Source organism: Amaranthus tricolor, chromosome 12 (assembly GCF_026212465.1).
Source record: "Amaranthus tricolor cultivar Red isolate AtriRed21 chromosome 12, ASM2621246v1, whole genome shotgun sequence".
NCBI classification, from domain to species: Eukaryota; Viridiplantae; Streptophyta; class Magnoliopsida; order Caryophyllales; family Amaranthaceae; genus Amaranthus; species Amaranthus tricolor.
In genome coordinates, this window is record NC_080058.1 from 8320363 (window position 1) to 8344796 (window position 24434).

The 24434-nt window shown below is 32.7% G+C and overlaps 2 protein-coding genes across 3 annotated transcripts; one reads left to right on the forward strand and one right to left on the reverse strand.

The window, feature by feature from the left end:
- Positions 1 to 13023: 13023 nt before the first annotated feature.
- Positions 13024 to 17612, forward strand: LOC130828777 (uncharacterized). Its single transcript, XM_057694768.1, has 3 exons — positions 13024 to 13569; positions 16626 to 16867; positions 17207 to 17612. The coding sequence occupies exons 1-3, from the start codon at positions 13105 to 13107 to the stop codon at positions 17451 to 17453; spliced, it is 954 nt and encodes a 317-aa protein (XP_057550751.1). The 5' UTR covers positions 13024 to 13104; the 3' UTR covers positions 17454 to 17612.
- A 229-nt stretch (positions 17613 to 17841) lies between these two features.
- LOC130828779 (60S ribosomal protein L18-2) lies at positions 17842 to 24434 on the reverse strand. 2 transcript variants are annotated; one of them, XM_057694773.1, is made up of 4 exons: positions 24275 to 24434; positions 23972 to 24190; positions 23708 to 23890; positions 17842 to 18185 (listed from the first exon to the last, which is right to left on the reverse strand). In XM_057694773.1, exons 1-4 carry the CDS (start codon positions 24275 to 24277, stop codon positions 18027 to 18029), a joined length of 564 nt encoding a protein of 187 aa, XP_057550756.1. In that variant the 5' UTR covers positions 24278 to 24434; the 3' UTR covers positions 17842 to 18026. The 2 variants fall into 2 exon arrangements, with proteins under 2 accessions (XP_057550756.1, XP_057550755.1); XM_057694772.1 differs by lacking the exon at positions 17842 to 18185 and adding an exon at positions 21078 to 21695.

The following is a 24434-nucleotide window of genomic DNA, read 5'->3' on the forward strand; positions in this document are numbered from 1 at the left end:
TCAAGTCTCACTTGCTCACTCACTCATGCCGCTCTTTTGCATAGGTTGCCCTTTCGAGTTTTCAACCTAGCTGGGCTTTTCTCTTTTCAAGTATGTTTTCCTATTTCAATGGACAACTTGTAGAAACTCAGCTATGAAAATCAAAGATACAATATGAATGCAAGCTAAGGTTGTACAAAAATATACAATATAGAAAACATGGGTAGCAAGAGAGTATTTAGCAACCCTTATAGAAATAGAGTCATCAATAACCCTGGATGAAGTAGATTAAAGCACAAATAGAGAATGCAAAGCTAACTAATAGACTCCAATGATGAACTAGGATAGCACTGTCAGTTGCATCATACCTCTTATAAATGAAACACCGGCTCTCCTTATGACTCCCAAAAAGTAAGAGGCTTCCTATCTTAATCTTCATTTGTTCTCATAGAATGATCTCACTTTGAGCCCATAAAAATCCCCAAACCCTTGTCGACCTCATACCCATCCCAACACACAATTCTATCATCGCAACCACAACATAATGTACCAAAACAAACACCCAAATTCCATAACTGTAAGGCTCAAATAATGGAGTTCTTGGATCTTGCAATCCAAGAACTTCCTTTGGATCAAAGAGGATAGAGCTTATGTTCGTTAAAATTTATAGCTCATATAACATGCAATGGTTAACAAGAGATGATGTGCGAGAATCTAAGTGAGGATGGCTAGGTGGGTCAAGGTATGACAATATAGTAGATCTAGAATATAGAGAAAGATAAGAATAGAGATAGGAATAAAAGTATACTTGCAAGCGCCGCGGCAAAGGAGGAACAATGATAACAGTTGATGAACACTCATTCTCCTTTTACCTAGACCTCCTTCACGGGTTATTGGCTAGCATTCTCTCTCTTTTTTCCATTTTTTCTTGTTTTTTTTTCGAGGTAGGGGTAAAGAAAAAGAAAAACAAAACAAAAATTATAATAACAAAAGCAACAAAAATCCTAATCTAAGAAAGCATAAAAAACTAAACTAGGAAAGCAATAAATCCTAAACTAAGAAAGCAGTAAAAATCTACACTAACAGGTGTAGACTCACCCCATGCTTATCAAAAGCATTTTCCTCAATGCTTAACAATGTAGTAAAGGAACAAAGACATGAAAAATAAAAGCACCCAGATAGGCGAAGTCTAATGTAAAAAGAAAAAGCTTGTTTAATGTCTATAGCTCGACTATTGTGCTCAAGATTGGACATCGAAAAAGCTCTTAGCATCTTATCGAACTCCTATGAAAAATTTAAACCAACACAATAAAGGTAGTTCGAAAGAAAAATAACAACAAAAATAAAGGTGAGAGCCCTTTTCAACTTGTCAAACAGTGTAACGGCACATTCAAGAAAAACATGCACATTAATACAATTTAGCACATATGAATAATGGTCAAAGAGACTATAACAGGGGAGATTATCAATAACATAATTATCTGGAATAAAATCAGTGTTAACAAACTCTATAGTACTCTTATGAATTAAAGGTGATGATGCAACCATAAGGCACTTTTCTTCCTCAGCTAAAAACAATTCGAGACAAGAAGAAGTCTTGAGCTCAACATCAAAAGAGTTAACCACTACTAATGTTTCATCATCATAGACTCCATTACTATCTCTAGTGCATTTACTTCACGTTCCCAAATAGACTTGGAATAACACTCCTCATTAACAAATTTGGGATGGTCAATGGTGGACTCAAGCTCAATGGGTGGTGAATAAATAAGGGGAGATAGGGAGACACAATCATAAGAAGTAATATCATAAGACTCAATAGCATCAGACACTAAAGACCTTACTTCCCCATCATCAATAAACATGTTATTAATTGCAAAATTTTCACCAAGTGACTCCTCAACCTCCTCACCAACATGACTCGTATAAGATGAATTAAGATCTTTATTGCTACTGAAACATGATGCATAATCTCAACCTCTTGCTCGAAAGCTTGAGCACAAAGACTCAAAAATTCCTTTGGAAAGGTTTCAACATAAGAATCATTAGCACAAGTCATATCCAAAGATTCATACACCATTATAGAAGGAACAATAAATGAGCTATCACAAAATAAATTAATAGGCAAGTTAGAGTTATTAAGGTTATCACCTTGTTCCATTGAAAAGTGTAACTTACTCGCATTACCCTTTGAAGAAAGGGAATCATCAAGCTTAATTGTTGTACAACTGGTTTTCTCATTGTCTATTACCATCTGATTGATAATTACTTGATTACGAGCAAGACTAGTTGATCGCTCAGCCAATTGTTCGTTCCATATTGCTAATTCCTCGATCATTATTGATAATTGTCTACAAAGAGATTCTTGACGTTGTTCATCCTGCAAATACTGAGCAGACATATTGCAAAAAAAAATCCCAACAATACCCGTCATCCATGTCAAATGGTCGCCATTTCTTGCTCGATTGTCAGAATTGGACATATAATATTCTGTTGGAAAGTTCTTGAAATCTAGTTTTCAATGCCGCAAACCTTGCATTAATACAATCTTCCTATCAAAAGTTATGACCAAAAGAGTAAACATGTATCAAATTTCACCTCAAAACTTTTGCCTTATAAACACACTTTTACTCTTTTGCTCATTTTCTTAGTAGAACATCTTCACCCGAGCTAACATCCCCTTAGTAAACTTCGTCATCATTAAAACCATAAGAATTATGCTTAAAACAAGCAAAACCGCTCAAAATCAACATGAATAACTAAAACGAGCAAATTAGCATAAATCTTCAAAATAAGCACGAAATTACTAACAATGAACATCATTAAGGAGTGTAAAATGATATAAGTAAGTGCAAATAATTGCACTTATCAATGATGTAACCCAAAATTATTTTTAAATGTGTTCTAAACCTATTTTATATTTATTTGGACTCGATTTGGACTGATATAGAACATATAAACTCATTTTAGTACAAATAAATCCTTTATAATGTAAAAACGTTTAAGTATGAATAACTATATTAAGACTCATTTAGTACCCATTTAAGATCCTAAATCCATCAGACCCGACGTGTATGGATTCAAACACAAAATTTTTAGACCCTAAGGATTGTAATTCTATTATGGGGCTAGATCTGGGTCCAGGTCCAACTGGACCCGACCCATGACCAAACCTAATCTGGTATGTATACTGTAATCTAACCTGATTTTGACTAATTTTTATTAAAGTTAAAGTTGAGGTGGTAGTCATTATTATTATTATTATTATTATTATTATTATTATTATTATTATTATTATTATTGTTATCATTGTTAATTCATCCAACACATAATATGTCAAATCACTTTTAAGTAGTAAGATATTATCTGATCTGGTATGGTTTAATTTAATTTTATCAGATTAGTTATTGTTTGAATTGATTAAATTTGATTCTAATATATAAATCATTATTATCAATCATTATATTTAGTGTATCCCATTCATAAAAACTATATAATCAGAGTCGGGAAAAAATAAAAGACGACAAACCATACACATGGAAAAAGATGTGGTCGTGGTCAAAAAGTCCTACGACTTACGTAAAATTACTCCATGTTGTAGAGAACAAGTTGTTAATGAAATAAGGCGTTAGGCAAATACAAATGACAAAATAGAACAATCTATAAACAAAAGTTAAGCTAAAACTTTGGGTTCTAAACTTTCCAATAAGTAATCGGTTGAGTTCGAACTTAAAAGTTAATCCATTATTGGGTACCCAACTTTGGTAAACTAGCGTTTAGGTACCAAAACGTTTTCAAAATTAATCAATAGAGTACTCAACATTAATAAATAAATTAGATAACAAAAGTAAATAAATAAATTATAAATTAATCATGCCAAAATTCTTATTGTTTAACTTGTGAGCTATAAAAAATAAAAAAAAAATAAAAAATAAAAAAAGAACAAAGCTTATCTATTTATCTTAATTAAATAAATTGAAGAACTAAGTTAAATATACTCTTTTTATTAAAAATTTAAGTTCACATATCTATAATTTATCAATTTTTTGAAATTAGTCTTTAAATTACTCAAACAAAGTTTTCGAAAAATCTAATTGATTTGTTGATCAAAAGAAATAAAATATTAGAAAAAAAACGCCTTCACACATGATTTCCATGAAGAAAAAGTTATCCGTGATTCAAAGGAAATTATTAATTTTTCTTGAAGTAGTAAATATCAAAATTTTGGGTTGCATTACTTAATTTTGTTTTTGGAAATAACTCAAATTTAAGTTCTAGAATTATTATAATTGGTTAGTTAGTTAAAGAATATTTTGTTGCATTCTGGTCGTTATCCCAGAACGTTTTTTCACCCCCTCAATATTAATTTTACTTTCAAGCAAAACATGCAAAAAAACGATTTTTTAAAAATTAATTCCATTGAGTGTTTTGTATAATATACTAGATAGTGCCCGTGCGATGCACGGCTTTATTAAATATTTCACATATTTGTATAAACTAAGAAATTAAAATTTTAAGAAATAATTTTACGTTATATAGTTATATTTATTTTCACTCTGAATAGTTGTATACATTACATACATTTTGTGATTTGTATCATATATTGTATTGTGCACACACGTATTTATGAAAATAAGTTCATGACAAACAGATCACTACAAAAGAAGAAAAAAGTTATTATATATTTAATATAATTTATTTACCAAGGGTATACAATACAAAATTATGAGTTTTTTAATAAAAAGTGTACGTCATACCAATTTATTCTAACAAAAATAAATATACGTTAATTTATATAAAGTACAACTATTAATAACACATTTCAAAATCAAATCCAACATAAAAATATGTAAATTATTTTATAAAAGTTTAAATGAAAAAAACAATTTGTGTCATAAAAAGTATAAGTGACTTATATAAAGATAGTCACAACATGAATCATATTAGAATTAAGCATTGCATTTAAGTAACCAATTGTATAAATAACAAAAATATTCTAATAAAAGTGTATTATATTTTAACCATCTCAAAATATCCAATAAACTAAATAATACTCATTAAATAAATAAAATTAAAAAGAATTTATAAATGATTGAAAAAATGTAATAATATATGTGGCTTTTAATACATTAAATGATGTGACATAAAAAGTATAAAATTTACCAATATGAATAATATTATAGTCCTAGGAAAATTTTTGTTAAGATTGTGAAACTTAAGCAAATTTAAAAAGTGATGATGTCAAATGTATTTTGTTTTAGTCATATATATATATATATATATATATATATATATATATATATATATATATATATATATATATATATATATATATATATATATATATATATATATATATATATATATATATATATATATATATATATTTGCTTGATGCATAGACGAATTTTAAAAGGTACATCCTAGCTCTAATAAACGCAAATGTGAGATATATACGTAATAAAGAAAAAAATATAAATACATTTATTTTAAGCAAATTAAATTAAATATTACTACCTCTAATTCACATCGATTGTCATATTTATTTTTGACATACTATTCAATCCACTAATTCAATTCTAAATATTTCTAAATTGTGTATAATTAAAAATTATAAAAATTTGATGTCATAAAATTTACATTGACACGAATTAAACAAGATTCCAGTTGACTATATTTTGACGTGTAGATTAAGAATAAAATAAAAATTAAGACTAATTAATAAATAGTATAAAAAAACTAAATGAGAAAATTAGTGTGAATCGGAACGAGTATAAAAATAGAGTAGTCTAAAGTGTTTGACTCTTTTATAATATGACTATGAAGTCCCACATTTGCATGTGTAGTGGCCCTTGGGGTTCAGGTTCAGGTTCAGGTTCAAAGTTCAAGTTTTGATCAATCAAACCCAGGCCAAAAGTCGTTTCCTGCCTTATATATACTCCATAACCTAAAGTTCATTTCTCACTCTTATCACTTTTTTCTTCCTTCTATCAAATTCTTACTAAAAACCCATTTTTATTCTCTAGAGCTAAAAATGCTAAATATCACCATCACCATCATCATCATCATTGATCTCTTGATCATGATGATGATCAGCCCAGCTGAGCTTACACGTGTAAATTTCTCATCTAGTCCTTGTCCTTCAGAATCAGATGCATCATTATTATGGGATTCAAGTGCAAGTACTATTGGTGAGAAGATTGTTATTGTTCTAATGCTGCTCATCATTCTCAGTATCATTCTTTGTAAGCTTTGCAAATTCTACACTATTTTTACTCAGGGTACGTACGTAATTTTGATTTAATTTGCTATCCTTTTACTTGTACTTTTCTAGGTTAAATCGATCATGCTTTTTTAGTCTGCTATTTAAAACCAAATATTTAAAAACATTTGGTTCCATTGATAATGTGATAGAGTAATATACACTGGAATTTCAATCATCAACTTAAACTTTTAGTTGAACTAATTCCCGTGTTATATATAAGCCAACATGAAAGAAAAGATTACGAGTACTAATTTGCAACCCTTAGCTCATTTCAAGTGGATTATCTAGGATCATTTATGAGACATGTATGCATGTATTGCATCCGAACTTTTAAAAGAGCTCTCGTTATTAGAAATGGTTTTATAGAGTATATAACGTATATATCATGAGACTTTAATTAGTGGAAACGATCCCTTTAACAAAATGAACATTTATGATGTTATATTGTTAAAATGGATTGAACTTATTGTGAATATGCCAACATATAATCAGACAAATACGATTTACACACTTAATACGACAACGACATATCATCTAAAAATCATATGGCAATTGAAGAAAGGGCTCCAAAAACTTATAAAATGTATACATTATCTTTAATTATTTAACGATACATGTTGACATGATTATATTGACCTTAGCTTGACCGATATTGTGAATGATTTGTTTCATGCATCTCTTCAGTGGCAGATACAAGTACTACTGATACAAGTGATGATCAAATCGAGATGTCTGTGAAGTTTACTTGTCGTTAGCTTCATTTCTTGGCGATGGATCTGATCAATGCTATTATCAATAATGGATGATGTTTAGGCTACTAAATCGATTCATATTTTTATGTTGAGATCATATTGGATGATCCGTTTTTGTCGAACCATCATATCGATGGTGCTCGAGAATACTATATCTTACTAATACATTTCTTCGACTATGTAGCAAACTAAGCTATGTATAGAAGTATATATTTGTGTACTATTTTGTTTGAGCAATTTTAGAGACTTTTATGGTGCAACAATGCAAGTTCATATGATTGATCGAGTTGGAGTCCATTTTTAAAAATTTTTGTTTTATTAATGAAAGTGATTGCTTTGATATTTAAATGTTAATTATCTAACTTACAACATGTGTCACTTTTCTCAAATAAGTTAATGTGCTCGATTCTCATCTGACTCTCCCCATTTCTAATATGTATTTTAAAAATATAAATTACTCTAATATTTTAATTAATGTACTTGGGCTATATAAGTTCTTCTAAACGAATTTGTAATTTTCTTTTGATTGTGTTCCGGCTGTGGAGAGAACAATCAACACTCTCAGCAAAGTCGAAGAGTTGCTTTTAGGGTTCACAGTGTTTATGAACTACTAGGGAGGTCTGAGTTGCTTTTCCGACCATTTCACTCTGTATTCCTGCACAAGTAGCAAACGAGTGCCTGAGAGGGGTCCTTCAAGGGTCCTCCTTCGACAATTAAGTCAGTAAGGGTTGTGAAAGGATTACTGATAAAGCTTGTAAGGAATTTGAACTATTTTTTCGTGAGAGAATAAGGCTTGGGTTTCTGTGTAAAAAGTTATCATACCTTTGGTGATGCATGACATCGTATATTTATAGTGTGGGCCTTGGGAGAGGTTCCACAAAAACCCTAGTGGCAGTTTAGGCTTTTATTAGGTTGGAATATGAATGAAGTAGTATATAGTGGCGGGAAAATTACATTTTTAAGAATGACTTTGATATAATTACACGTGGTATAGAAATTTTTGGATTATAATATATATATATATATATATATATATATATATATATATATATATATATGATAGTGCTAGGCTGCTAGCTTTTAATTACTCTCGGTTTTTTTCTTTAAATTTGTTATTTTTAAATTAATTTTGTGGACATATTAGATGTACCAAACTGATCTTAAAGGGGCACATAAGTAGTTGTTTGGCTCTAATTGAAGTAATTAGTAAGTAAAGTATAGTTGACAACCATGCCTATGCGATCGCCTTTTGAATTTGTTCAGGTAATAGTCATTAGCTTAGTGTCCAGTAAAAAAAATTAGAAAAATGGACTTTTAAAATTATTTTTAAAATTATTTTTTTAAAATCCACTCAAAAATAAAAATGCAAAGTTAATACTCTTGAGATAAAATATAATATTTCCTCTACTTCAAATTAAATATTACACTTTTTATTTTCACATTATTCAATATAATATTTTGATCCTTAATAAGATTCACATTCCACATGACTATGTATTTTTCATATATGTAAAGAATAGTAAATAAAACAATATAAATTGAAGAATAGTTGATATTCAAGTGTGGCAACTATTCGAACCGAGAGATAGTAATCATCATAAAAGACTAAAGAAATAACAGTAATACTTATATATTATGAATTTATCCTTTAATTTTTAGAATACACCATTATTAGCTATGATCTGGTTGAATACAAATCCTATTGTCTTTGTTAGTGTTCTAGTACTGATAAGCAATGTTTTAAAATAAATCTCAAAGTAAGCACTTTTTGCACAGAACTGAAGTTTGTATCGTTCTCTGTTACTAACACCGAACAAAGAGGGCTGGTCAAAAAAAAGTCAAGTACTTTGTTTGCTGTTACTAACAGCGAACAAAGGTTTACTTGATCAAACAGGGTCAAACCGTTGTATGTTGTTACTACCAGCATACAAAGGTTTGACCTTATTTGATCAGGTCTCCTTTGTTCGCTATTTACTGCAAAAATTTGGTAAAAACACATCAAAACCTTTGTTTGCTGTTAGCGAACAAAGAACTTGACTTTTTTTTTACCAGCTTTCTTCATTGGCTATTAGTAATAGCGAATAATCCAAATCTCAACTCTGAACAAAAAGTATTTACTTTTGAAAATAAGTTGACGTTGCTTATTTTATAACTTTTTTATAATTTTTTTTCTTAAATTATTCAAATTTTCTCTAATATGTGTGTTTGGGCCTCGGCCGTTACGTGACTTTCTAAGTCTAAAGTAGACGTTTAGAACATATTGTTGACCTACAAGATGAATCTAGGAAATTTTCTTCATACTCGTAGCAAAAAAGTTTATCACTCTAGGCCTAGAGAACATGTCGTTATGAGCAATCAATAATAGTGTATCGTTGTGGACATGACATGAGATACTTTAGTGGAACTCTGAGATTCTCTATGTTAGGATTTTAAAGTTTTATTATGTCAAGGAATTAGAGGTGTAATTCGGATGATTGGGTTGATTTTGACGAGTGTTATTCGGTTTGGTTGTATTCGGATCGGTTATTGTTTGATTGCATGTTACGATGGGTCACACTCGAGTTAGGTCGGTTAGTCACGGTTTGGTTGAAGATCGGTTATTCGAGCTATCGGGCTAGCATCGGTTCGGTGCCAGTTGAAGTTCGTGTCGAGTGTCAATCGGTCTCGGGTTGTCATCGGTTAATAACTGGCTCAATTTTACCGGGTACAAATCGGGTTCGATTTTTTAAAAAATAGAATTCTAATTACTATCGATCGAGTCTATATCAGATCAAGTTGTTTGTCATTTTTTGATTGATGATAAGATTCCCTTTTACTTGTTTGACCGGAAATTAAAATTATAAAGTTATATCAATTTTCATCTAATTCGATTAAAAGTAGTTAAATAAACATTGACCATTGATTATTATCTCTAAATGTATGAAACTATGTATTTATAAAATTTAATTAGTAAAATATCTATCACTTTATTAGATTTACTAATAAGATGATTGAATACGAGTCGATCATATTTCTATGTTAAAAATTGGTTCAGGTTTACAGCAGTTTGATCTAACATTCGTTCAGGTTAAGTCAGTTTTAGTCGGATCGAGTTCGGTTTCGAGCATGATTCGGGTCGGTCATTATTAGGTTCGGATAAGCTCGGTTAACAGTTATGTGTCGGTTACAAAAATCGGTTACAGCTAGTGTTCAGCTTTTCCATTTTCGGTTGTCAACTGGTTCGGGTACAACTTCGATTCGGGTACTGTCGGTTCCATAAACCTAAAAAAGGAACACATTTTTTGATCGACTTAGTTTCGGTTTCGGTTCGGGTTTTCGGTTCGGGTCACTTTTGAACAACTCTTCAAACAATCAATTCAACTAAAATCTTAAGCTGATAATTAAGGCTTCATGAGATGTTAAATAATCTTACACGCCCTCTCACACGAGAGTCCTTTGGGACTAAAAGTGTGAATGCAACACTGACCTCCTCAATCCTCATACCTAGTGCTGAATATTCCAATTTACTTGAGGAATGGTTGAGATTCGAACCCGTAATTTTTGTCAAGCTTGTTGGCCCTTTTAGGTTTTGATGATGACTACATTTAATATAAACAACTGTATTTTAGAGATTGTGTACAGGTCAATATAAAAAAACTAACTTACCTTACTTAGAAAATAAAACCGTAGCTTTATTACTTGCAAAACAAGTTCCACTTATTATTCCTAAATTTTAGGATTAAGAATGAAGTGGGTAGTTATGTTCTTTACTAAGCTACATGACCTTCCTATATAAAAAGAAGTAATTTTTAACCGATTATAGAGTGCATGTAGAAAAATAACAAGAAATATTCTTTGCTCCTAAATTGCCAATTAACTTAAAAATATTTCTTGTGCAACTCATTAATTTTATCCTTAGGTTGTTGCCCTTTGTAAAAGGCTTTCTTGAGAGAATTGTTATAACTAGATTTGGGGAAGTCTAGGGGAGAAAGTGAATTTCGTGAGAAGCGAGAGAAAGAGAAAGAGAAAGAGAAAGAGAATTGTTGGCCTAGTTTTGTTTGTTTTATGTAATTGTAACGAATTGCCTAAAACATAGTAGAGAATTTAAAATCCCATGGGTCGTGGTTTTTCCTTCTATTTAGGCCTAGAAGGTTTCCACGTAAAAATTGTGTTGTCTCTTTCTAAGTTTGCGCATCAAGTTTAAATTTTAATTCCGCAATCTAATTCCCCAAAAATAGGGCAAAAGCGCTTAAACTTATCAAACAACAATTCACCCTCCCCCCCCCCCCCCCCCCTGTTATCTCTAAGCGTTTCTACAAAGCTAACTCTGATACCATGTCAAGGAACTGAAAGAAGTGTGACTTGAATCTTATAACTCTTAGTCATGTGTTACATAACATTTAAAGTGTAAAGGATTTTTGGATCAAAGGTTAAAAGTAACCATTTAGTTACTAGACCTTGATTATGTATCATGATGAGAGGAAAAGGACACTCAAGACTTAGAAATTAGTATACACATACATGGTGTGCATAGAAAAATTACTTGGAGTGCCTTACATGAGTTTATCCTTAATCATTAAGGCAATATAGTACACACACAACAGTTGGAACAAGCTATGGGAGCAAAGAGGGAACCATAGGGGGCCAAGAGGATTGTGCAATAGGTTGAAAAGGTCTCAGAAAAAAGACTTGCAGACCGTTCAACCAAGCCGCTCGCCTAAGAAGAGGTCGAGCCGGCCCACAGACGTTGTTGCCTTGTTTTTTCTGTTTTGTTCTTTGCTTCCTCAAGTCCCCCTTGCCTATATAAGTTGCATTGCCATTTGTTGTATTGTGTAAAGCCAAGCTACAAGCTTGAGCCTCTCATACCATTCTTATCACACTTATTTATTCTCTATTCATGTATTGCTTGGTTATTGGCTTGCTTGGGTATTGGGTAGAAACCCATCTCTAAGTGGGTCACCTCTTAGAGGCTAAAACTAACCAATACAAATGTGGTATGAATGACATCACGTCTTCAATATCTCTCGGGTTATCCTTACTTAATTCTAATTTCTAAGGCATAGGTGTTCACTAGTGAATATATTTTGACCATACTCTATTAGATCAGAACTTCTAAAACGGTTATTGAAAAATTTCAATCCTACCACTTCATCACTGGATATGTAATATAGAACATAAAATAATATATATGACAAATTTTTTAATAAGACCGTTTTATTGTGAGACGACTTAATATAGACTAACTTAATTCTAATTTATAAAAGAAATTAAAAAAATTTGTTTAGAGGTAGATTTATAAATTTTTTTTGTTTAATAAAAATAATTTGGGTTGCTTGTAGTGAAACCAAATACAATGCCAAAAAAATATAAATTAAAAATAAAAACAAAAAATATAAGATAATACTAAAAATATATAATTATATAATTTGTAAATTGTAAGTACTGAACTATAATACTCCACTAAACTATAAAAATAGACTTCAAAATAAGATTGTGGACGCCGAGCCTCTCACCCCCCAATGTGGCTTCATCACTAGTAAAAACCCCACACCAAATAAAATAATAGTTGTAATAAATACTTGTATTTTAGTACCTTCAAAAGCAAACCCACCCCCACAAAGTCGCATAAGGTATACAACAAACACCATTTACGAAGTTATGAAACAATATATGCCTTCCCATACTCGATATTCCCAACAAGAGGGGTTTTTTTAGGTATTTTTTTTAGGTATGTAAGGTGATCGATTACATAAAATCTCTTTTTTCTCTCGTATATTAAAAAATTAATAAAAAAAATATATTAAAATTGTTAATAAATTAAATATATTTACTATAAATAAGGCGCAAAATAAAAATTTTACATTGAATTTCGTATTTTTCAAGACAGCTCTACTTCCAACGATCTCTTTATAAGATAGGATAGGAGTAGTAAAAAAAAAAAAAAAAAAAAAAAAAAAAAAAAAAAAAACCCTAGCTTTCACAAGGAATCATACCAACTTTCCCAATAAATGCTTCAAACCATTCCCCTTTCTCCAAAGTACACCATTCCTATTTATTACCCCATTTTCTCTCTTAATTCTCAACACCCTAAAAAACAAACATTATTTTTTAGAGACCAAAAAAAAAGAAATGGAAGGAATAGAACACAGAACAGTTCAAGTAAATGGCATAAAAATGCACATAGCAGAGAAAGGAGAAGGTGAAGTAGTCTTATTACTACATGGTTTCCCAGAATTATGGTACACTTGGAGGCACCAAATAAGTGCCTTAGCTTCTAAGGGATACCATGCAATAGCCCCAGATTTAAGGGGGTATGGTGACACTGAATCACCAGCTTGTAGGTCAAGTTACAGTTGTTTTCATTTAGTGGGTGATATTATTGGGCTTCTTGATTTGATAAATGTGGGTCAAGTATTTTTGGTGGCCCATGATATGGGGGCTTTAGTGGGCTGGTATCTTTGCATGTTTCGGCCTGATCGGGTCAAGGCTTTTGTCTCACTTTCTGTCCCTTTTAAGCCCAGGAATCCTAAGCTCAAACCTGTTCAGACTCTCAGAGCTTTTTCTGGTGATGATTATTATATTTGCAGATTTCAGGTTAATTCTCTCTTTAATCTCCTCCTATTTATCTGTTTTTCCTAATAAATGTTTTTTTTTTCTCGTGCAATTTTAAAACACTAAAATAGTCTTCTTTCACATGAGATTGCTTTTCATGGAGTTTGGAAAAGAGTGGAAGAAGTTACTTTGGATGGAGTCATGTAATTCAGGAATAAATTTAAGTTTAAATATAGAAGAGAGGAACAAATTATTATAAATTTTAATAAGGGCATTTACTAAGGACAGCAAAAACTCAGGCGGACGAGTGCGGTATTCAAAACTTAAAAAAAAAAATAAATAAATAAAAAGTTAATGGTTTGAAATAATTTTGAACGAAAAAAATTAGAGTGGGTTACAGTTTTAAAACACTCAATAATATGAAAATACCATTGATAATTGAAAAAGCTTAAAAATACCATTAAATGTGCAATTAATAATGTGCAAAAATTTAAGAATACCATTAATAAAGAACATCGAAGAAAATGGTTGACATTCATATATATTGTGTACTTTCTTATTCAAATGAATTTCTTGTAAGTTACTTCTTAAATACCACCCCTTTTTTTTTATCAACTTAGTTGGTTGACACTCTGTAATATGTATGTTACTTTCTTATGAATCAGTTATACTTTTCTCTTTTTTTTTTTTTTTTTTTACTTTAATGTATATTTAAAAGTCAACACTAGCTTGATTCTCCACCCAAATAAAGTCTCTCTAGATTGTTTTAAATCTAATTTTTCACATGAACTTTGAGATTAAGAAATACATGTGACAATTTATGAACAATAATAATAAAATAAAAATAAAATGAAGTTGAGGATATTTCATTATTATAATTTAAGACATTTATTTATCCTAATTTGATAGTTGAAGAATGAAATTTGTCTTATAGCCCTTTGTCACACAAAATTTCTCCCTCTGTTTTTGTTTATTGTACTAAAATTATACTCCCTTCGAACCAATTTAGTTGTCCCATTTTCTTTTTTGGCAAAGTCTTTTTAGTTGTCCCATTTTTATTTTTGTCAATTTTTTTTACTTAAATATCCTTAGTTCACACAAGTAATTACGAATATACCCCATATACCTTACTTACCCAACTACCCTTCACTACTTACCCTTTACTACTTACCCTTTGTAATGGACCCCACACCGTGCCCAAGCAAATGGGACATCTAAATTAATTCGAAGGGAGTATAATTCATATATTGTTCTATTTTCATTTATATATTTAACTTATTTTATCTACTCAACATAAAATTATTTTAGCTTCTCTATAAAATATCAATTTAGTAACTTTTTTATTTCCTTTCTAAGTAATTATTGGGTAAATTTGGTTTTGGTGGGATAGATGAAGTGTCATTCATGTTAATTCATTTATGTCACCTATTCACCTTGATCTTTTTTTGAAGCATATAATCAGAAACTCCTGAGTATTAGGCTTTTATTAGCTTTAATTATTTACAATACATAAAGTCCTGATCGATGAGGTATTGATATCAACAAATTTAATAAAAAAAATATTAATAAAAAATAGTATGTAAATTACGAGTAGTTGCATGTTCTTGAGCAGAGAGACTCTTTAATCGCACTCTTCTTTATGGGTATAAGTCGTTGTCTTTCTTCTCTTTTCAAACCCTGATTATAGTTAATCTATAAGCGAAATACACTGGATATAATGATGACGATAATAGAGATATTTTTTCTTATAATCTATCTATTAATATCAGTAGCAATCTCAAAGCGACTTAAGTGAATTTCACTCACATCGTCATTTCACGGGGCTAAGTTATTAGTCATTTAGTGTTATTAGTATTTGAGAGCAAATTGCAGGTTCCATATTTGTGGGGATGTCGCTGGTGAGGTTGTAATTTCATTGAAAGAATAATAAATGAAATATGGGCGATTTGGTACGTCTTATGCGGCATTATTGAATTACTGCACCACTCTGTTTTGAGAAAGATTATTTTCAACGTGAAATTTAGACTCGAGCCTATTTAGGTTATAATTTAAATAATTAATTAAAAATTTATATATATTTTTTCCGTTTTAAAAGACTTGCACTATTTGACTTTTTACGTAGTTCAATGCACATATAATCCTTAATATATCTAATTATGTGTAATAAAAAATTATAAAAATTTACTAATAATATTTACATTGAGACGAATCAAACAAGAACCTAATTGACTAGGTTTTAACTTATCCATTAAAAATTAATTAACAAAAGGTGATGAATAAATAGTACATTATCTTATAATGTTGTAATATAGGATGGAGAAAGTATGTTAATTGATAATCAAGTTAATTCTGTACACATATATAAATTATTGGTCGATTAATAGGTAAGGCCCAATTTTATACTCTATCATGTCTTTTTGAATGATTTTTACATTAAATATCAAGTTAAGAAATTATTTCAACCAAAAGGTTAAATTACAGGACAACATATCACGATTCCAATGCCACACTTTTAAGATTTATATATAATGTTTCTCTTCTCTTCTGTTCTGCAATTTTCTTTATTTACTAAATAGGGACGAATCGATTACTGATAATATCAGGATTCCAGTCTTTTTCTACAGAACCGACCATGTATGTATTTCGGTTTGACGACCCAATGCAACTAGGTTCTAATTTATTGCAATCCAATACAGAATGATAAATTATGTTATTTTATGAGTAAAATTTTTTATGATTGATACAAAATTATCTAAAGAAATTTATGCAATTACATACCAAATTACCAATATTGTATCAAGAAAATAATATGTTCAGTAGATTTAATTTTATAAAATGGAAAGACCTTATATGATAATTTATGAAAAAATTTGACCAATGAAAAAAATAACTCAAAACTCTTGACCACCAATGGCCAATCAAACCGATATTTACCCGATTCGAATATATGACCCAATCTAAAAATAATCCGACAGGAAATGATTCGACTTAAATTAATCTGACTAACGTTATGGTAAGTCTTAATTCTTATTAAGACTATCATTGCCAAAACTCCACAGCAAATGCTTATGGGTTGTGATTGTTGTGTCATAATGTAGGAACCTGGAGATATAGAAGCAGAAATAGCAGAAAATGGGGTGAAACATGTGCTGAAGAAAATTCTGACATCAAGAGATCCAGGGGCACCTAAGCTACCTAAAGGAAAAGCATTTGAGGTGTCCCCTCATACTTCTTTAACCTTACCTACATGGTTCTCTGAAGAAGATCTCAACTACTATACTTCCAAATACGAACGCAGCGGCTTCACTGGACCCCTGAACCACTACCGCAATTTAGACTGGTAATGTAATCTTAGCATTTACAAACTTTTGAGAATCTTGGGTTAGCCTAGTTGTTAGAAGTGTTCATTCGGGTCTTTGGGTCGATTCAAAATCGGTTATTGTGTCCGCATTGATTTTTAAATTAATTTTGAAGTCGGGCCAAGTCGGGTTCGGTTACAAGGTCGGATGAATATCGAGTCGTCGAGTTTATATTGAACACCTCTACTAGTGGTTGAGGGTTTCTCTAATAATTCCTTTTTCTCGTTGCTTGTAGAAATTCTCTAGTCTGCCCATTAAAAAAATAACATTTAAACATTTATGTTGTCGAGTTAGTATCTATGGATGAAAATTTAATGCAGGAACTGGGAGTTGACAGCGCCATGGCAAGGCATGGAGTTGAAAGTACCAGCAAAACTCGTGATGGGTGATCTCGACATGGTATACAATATGATTGGAGTAAAGGAATACGTGCACCAAGGTGGCTTTAAGAAAGACGTTCCATTGCTTGAAGATGTAGTGGTTATGGAAGGAGTTGGGCACTTCATTAACCAAGAGAAAGCTGAGGATGTCAACCAACATATTGTTGATTTCTTTAGCAAGTTTTAGGTTTAAAAATTGCTTTATTTTGTATGAATATTTTGTTACATACAGGTTCTGAACCGGTGTTTGAAAGGGTTATGGTTCTTCTGAACTCTTGTTATCTTAACTTGTTACTTAAGGTATGATGAATAATGGTGTATCATGTATGCGTAGAATTTTGATCAATGAGCATTAGAAAAAAACTTATTTTCAGCTCAATCTTACCAATTTCCTCGATCCTTAGAAAGGTTTGTTCTTCACATTCCTCATCCTTTAAATCCGAGGGTGATTCATGATCCGATTGCATGTAATTTCAGGTAGAATTTGCATGGTTTCAAGCACTAATTAATAATCTACATGCAAATAGAACTAGAGCAAAACATAAACAAATAGATGAAGACAGAGAGGGTGAGAAAGCAGGCGAAAGAATGTTGCATGCTATTTGATAAATTTGAACTTCAATAACGAGAAAGTCGTCGGATTCAATAAAGGCAACAAAATTGCAAATGATGATAAATGCTTGTTTATGGTAAGATAACTTGGGCAAAACCTTTAACTGCTACTGAAAACAGAAGAGCCTCAGCAACACGATATCCAAGCTTAAACCCTGTAACCCCTGCTGTTTCTTCTTCCTCTAGCCCGCTCAAACTTTCTGCCTTCTGATCGCACATATGGCTTAGTGTGACTGTGTGGAACACCTGGAGCTTTACCAAAGTGCTTAACAGCCTCCCTAGCATTCTTTGGTCCTCTCAAAAGAACCTGCAAACAGAAGGATACAAGAGTAAGATATAAAGATCATAAGAACACATGCTCAAGTGTCCACTGCCCAGTTTATACGTAAAGCTTTCTATGAAGATATAAAACGCAAGAATAACATTAGTAATATAATTCGGAAAGGCTCCAACTAGCACTGCGTCAGTTACAAAAATTAACAGCAATGTTGTTAGTTGCTACGTAGGCACAGCTAAGCTAAACTTAAACTTAAACTGGGTATCGACTTTTGACTAAACACTGGTGCACTCAATCCCTCGCAGTTTACAGATAGAAAGGCAATCACAAAACGATAATACACTAAGTCCCTTGCTACAGCGGACAATTAGGAACCAATATATCATGAATAGATGACACAGAGACAGGTTACATATGTCAAAAGAGATCTCAAAAGCAACAGGAGTAAGATGGTGCTATGAAGTGACAGATTCACTAAAACAGTAATTTAGGACAAAAGTGAAATTATATTATAGAATGGATGATAAAAAAAGATCACAACCTAAAAGAAAATAATAAAAGATAGAACAATATTCATGATTTCCCACAACTCCCTAAAACCCCCTATTTATAATAAAGCTACCACTTAATACTAACTTATTTCTCAAGTTACTACTAACATAGTAATTACCTACATTACCCCTTCGTAAACCAATATCAGGTCACTGCAATACTAACCGCCTGAAGCTCCACCTTGCCCTCAAAGTGCATAAAAATTAGCATAGCCTTCCACCTTCAACAAGGAAAATGAGGAAGATAAATAGTGGAGAAAAAATATGTTGTGATCAATTGGCTTGGATGGGTGATAGGAAAAATGAGTCTGAAAAAAAAATTTAGGCTTTTGTAAGGTTTTAAGGCTGTTTAGAAAGAAATTTGGGAAGAAAGGTTAGACTAAACGGGATTAGAAGAATCAGTAAAGGAAGAGTTAGGAAAAAGGAAACTAAGCAATTGAAAATATAGCTTTAAACAATTAAGATAAACACAACTGCTAAACGGGATTAGAAGAATCAGTAAAGGAAGAGTTAGGAAAAAGGAAACTAAGCAATTGAAAATATAGCTTTAAACAATTAAGATAAACACAACTGCTCTTTCATTCCTATTGGATCCTTACATTTACAATTATTTAGCTATAGTGACTAGCAAAACAACTCAGCTAGGTCATTCTAGAAGAATTCTAGATACCGATTTACAATGCAAGGTGCAACGTATATTTCTAACAGAAAATATTCCTTTTGCTGATGTGGCGTTTAACTAACTGCATTCTCTTTCTTCATTACTGCTCAGCATCTTTTATGCCACTGATCTTGTTACGCCTCTTGTAGGTTAGTAGCTGCCTTCCTCCTGAGTGCATTACATTACCCCGTGGTGACAAAGGCACCTTGTCCTCAAGGTGATGAGAAGGGAAAGCTGCTTGCAACCTTTGAAGGTTCTCCCAAGTGGCCTCAGAAGCGGCTAACCCTGCCACAGCACCAAAACTTCACTAGAGTCATCCAAGGGGGAAGTGGTGTAGCCCAGAAGATCAGCAGGCTCCACACAAAGTTCCAATTCAGCAGTTAACTGTGGTGGCAACTCAGAGGCAGTAGCTGAGCCTATAGCAGCCTTCAGCTGGGACACATGGAATGTGGGATGAATGAGGCTTGAGGGGGGGGGGGTAAATCCAGGCGAAAAGCAACGGCCCCAATTTTTTGTACAGTTTTGTATGGACCATAGAAACGAGGGGCTAATTTCTGATTCATGCGTGTAGCAAAGATTTTTGTCTGTAGGGTTGTAATTTAATGTAAACAAGATCACCAATGTTAAATGAAATCTGTCGTTTATGCTTATCGGCATACCATTTCATTATTTGTTGAACCCATGCCATATTAAATTGCAATTCATCCAACACAGCATCTCATTCCACCAATAACTCCTCCATACTATCAACAGGATGGAGTAGGTGAGGAAATCTAACCAAGTGAGGGGCAGCACGGACATAGAGAGATTGAAAGGGGGTCATAAGGATGGAAAAAAGATGGAAAGTATTGTAAGAGTATTTCGCCCAAGGTGCCACACAGCCCACTTTTTAGGGTTACAATTGATAAAACACCGAACATAATTTCCAAAGTCTTGTTAACGACTTCCGTCTGACCATCCTTTTAAGGGTGGCCGTACTTCGGAGGAGTTTCGTCTGTAGAAGACAAAAGAGCTCTTTCCAAAATTGGTTAAGGAAAACCCGATCACGATCAGAGAATGGTGGAAGAAAACCCATGAAGGCAAGCAATCTCTTTAATGAAAACAGCAGCCACAGTGAAAGCAGTAAAAGGGTAGCAAAGAGGTAAAAACGGCCATACTTAGTTAAACGATCAATGACGAGGAGCACTAAATCAAAACTTTGTGATTTCGGTAAGCCTTCAATAAAATCAAGTGAGATATCGGCCCAAACTTGGCTTGGAATGGGGAGGTATTGCAAAAGACCGGCAGTAGATTGATGAGAATGTTTCTGCTATTGGCAAATGGTACACTCTTGGACATAACGGCGAATTTGTTTCCGCATACCGAACCAACCATTCCGATGCTAAATGAGAGTAAGTTTTCAATTCTCCCCCATGACCACCCAAAGGAGAGTCATGATATTCATGAAGAACAGGAATGAAAGGTGAGGACTGAGAGAAAACATATAGACCCTTGTAGTACAAAGCATCATCCAGTAAAGAAAATCCAGTAGGAAGGGAGATGCCATCAGCAACTGCTTTCTGAATCCGCATGAGATGATGGTCTTTGAGTACTTTCCTATCGGAGGACAAACCATTGGATATTGTGAGAGCTCACTAAGGTGCCAAATTCCATGGATGACCTTCTGGATTGTGCGTCGGCGAGCAAGTTAGATGGACCCGGGTTTTAAATGATATTAAAATCAAATCTCATTAACTTCGTAATCGAACGTTGGTATTCGGCGCCAATTTCCCGTTGCTCCATATCAAACCGCAGGCTTCTTTGGTCTGTTTTGATTAAGAAACGCCAGCGCAAAAGATAATGGCACCATTTCATCACCGCAAGAACAATGGCCATCAATTCTCGTTCACAGATAGATTTTAGCTGGGCTCAAGGGCCTAGGGTCTTGCTAAAGACGGCGATAGGGTGGCCATCCAGTAACAATACAGCCCCCAAAAACAGTATCAAAAGCATCTGTTAGACAGTGACTGACTTAGAGAAAATGGGCATAGCTAGCACAGGGGTTGTTGACATAGCAGCTTTCTTCAAGGCTTCGAATGCAGCAGTAGCGGTTGTAGTCCAAGAGAATGAGTCGTTTTAGAGCTGATCTGTGAGAAGCTTTGCAATGTGGGTATAGCCAGCTACAAATTTGCGATAATACCCCATGAGCCTGAGATATCCGCTTAACTGCTTCAAATTTTGTGAAATAGGCCATGAGGGCATGGCGGCTACTTTGGATTCATCCATTCCCACACCACCAGCAAAAATTACATGACCCAAATAGGCCACTTGTTCCATGCCAATATCACACTTTGTTGCATTACCAAACAATTGATAATCAATTAAAGTTTGCAACACAGTAGTCAAATGTTGTTTGTGCAAGGCCTTAGTGGGACTATAAACAAGAATATCATCAAAAAAAACAAACACAAATTTCCGAAGGAAGGGGCGAAAAATGTTCATCAAATGTGTTGTGAAAAAACACAAATTACGATACTTTTAAAAATACAAACCAAAAACCCTCTAAATGTGTTGTGAAAAAACTTATGCTCATCAAATCAAAAAGGAAAACCAATATGAACTCGTCACAATCAATTAACCCAATTTACACATTACACATTTCTCATGCTATATACCAATTCATCAAACCCCTCTTAACAACAATGACAAGCAACCACATCTTCATTACTCGATATGGGTTGCATGCATCAATCCCCCTAACGCTACTTGGTTGGTGCCACTTAAGCGGCTTTGTGGCAATGTAAAATGCAACTCCTGACAACAAGTTGGATTATGCTCCTAGATCAGTTTTCTCTGTTCCAACAATAGTTGCTAAGTTTATGGGAAACTTGTTTACTATGACTATGGTGTAGTGGTCGATTAGTAATGGGTTAGTAGTCTAGTTTTAGTTGGTTTTGAGTTTTTTACATTATAAATAACGCGTTTAATATATTTCGTAAGTGTATAAAATGTAGTCTTTTGGCTTGTTCAAATTTATCTCTTTTTTTAAAATCGTGTAGAATATTTACAGAAAATAAGATAGAGAAACTTGAAAAGGCCAAAATACTAATTTTAACAATTCACACACTTACAAAATACATCTATTTATAAATAAACTTCTAACCAAGTAAAACTAAACCACTAATCTATTACTAATTGACCATTATATCATAATCCTCGTAAACAGCTAACTTTCTATGACATAAACCCACTAACTTATTCATTCCCCATCGCCAAAACTACCAACCATCAACATCACAACTAACCAATGTAAGAATAGGAAAAGTAATTTTGGAGCAGAATCCAATTCAGCCACTTGCTCCAAAATTTGCCTCTTCATTTCAATGGAGCTCATCTCTCCATAATTTGTAAAACACTCCTCTTCACTCTGTATGTACTTCTCCTCACCATCAATTACACTTGTTGATGCACATTATTATCAACCATCAATGGAGCACTTCTCTCCATAACTTGTAGTTATGTTCACTTTTTATCACCAAACTTGTTGATGCAGATAATCACCAACTTTGACATTTTAAAACACTTCTCTCTTTCAAATTGATATCAAATTATCCTACAACTGATATCTACGTTGAGCATGAACTTCAATTACAGCAAATCCTCCTTTTCATTATACTCTTAACAATATTTTTAACGAACTAAAAAGAAACCCAAAAATCTCTTTTTTTGTAACCAACTTGACAAACTCTCAAAGCAACTTGCAATGCCATCTAAACCAGCTAATGCTCTCACGCAAACAATATGATCAATACTCAGCAATAACATGACATAGTTTTTATGAAGTTCTTATCACATTTGACAAATATTCACAACACTCAATAAATACTAACATTCAACGACCATATGTAACTAATTTTTTCTTTTTTTCATATTTTACCAATCAAATACTTAGTGTGAAAGATTTAATTTTTTCCTAGGATCGAAACCTGGAGCTCAGATACCATGTACTTGAACAAGCAAAAAGTTTACGTTTTTATATATTTCACACTTACAAAATTCAAACGATTATTCATTACTAATTAACCACTACACCATAGTCCTAGTGAACAACTAAATCCCCCATACATAAACTCGCTAAGTTATTCATTCCCACTATTACTAACCACTAAGTCAACAACTACCGTAAAAATAGAAAAAACTAATTTTGGAGCATCATCCAACACAATCATATAAATGATGTACATCTAACTTTACAAATTACTTACTATATACCCAAAAAAAAACAATTACAAATTAAAAAATAAAACATTAAAAAGAAGAATAGGAGAATGAATAACCAAATAAAAGAAAGAAATACATACAGTGTTCTGGCCAAGAGGTGCTCTAAGAGCAAGCTGATCAAAAGTAAGACATTCACCACCAGCTTTCTCGATCCTAGCTCGAGCTGTTTCAGTGAACCTCAATGCTGTCACTTTCAATGCCGGAACTTCATACACTCTGCAATCATCCGTCACTGCTCCCACTATTACCGCTATCTTATCCTCCTACACCATATTCCATCTATTTTTGAACCAAATTTACAAACCAAAAACAATAAGGAATAAGAAAAAGAAACAGAGATGTACCTTTCCTTTCATGTAAGTGATAAGGCGAGAAAGAGATAAAGGAGCTTTGTTAATCTTAGACATGAAAAGCCTCTTCAAAACAACAGCGTTGAAGCTGCTACCAGTTCTACGTACGAGGAAACGGTAGAGTTTCACAAGTAGTTTGAGATAAACATCGTTGGATTTTGGTGCTGTTCTTTTCGTCTTCTTCGACTTACCTCCTGCCGTCAAATCGATTCCCTGTAAATTTAATCATAGAAGTTTGAGTTAAGAAGATAATGGAGGAGAGTGGGAGAGCTAAAGAGAAAGAGAAGAGAAAACCACCATTGTTGCTCCTTCCCGCCGCTACTGCTGCTCTGAAATAGGGTTTTGGGATGGGAGTGCGTAGAAATTCCCTCTTCGATGGTGGAAAGTGGAATGAAAAGGAAATATTAGGGTTTTGGCCTTTGGGCAGTTGATTTTTATTGTGTGCTGCTGAAGTTCA

Excerpts from the sequence above, each read along its gene's own strand:
- LOC130828777 (XM_057694768.1), top strand. The coding sequence starts at position 13,105 with ATGGAAGGAATAGAACACAGAACAGTTCAAGTAAATGGCATAAAAATG. Across the intron at positions 13,570-16,625 it reads ATTATATTTGCAGATTTCAG|GAACCTGGAGATATAGAAGC; the intron begins GTTAATTCTCTC and ends GTCATAATGTAG. Across the intron at positions 16,868-17,206 it reads CACTACCGCAATTTAGACTG|GAACTGGGAGTTGACAGCGC; the intron begins GTAATGTAATCT and ends AATTTAATGCAG.
- LOC130828779 (XM_057694772.1), bottom strand. Across the intron at positions 23,891-23,971 it reads TCACTTACATGAAAGGAAAG|GAGGATAAGATAGCGGTAAT; the intron begins GTACATCTCTGT and ends AATATGGTGTAG. Across the intron at positions 21,696-23,707 it reads CACCTCTTGGCCAGAACACT|TGTGATATTGGCATGGAACA; the intron begins GTATGTATTTCT and ends AATGCAACAAAG.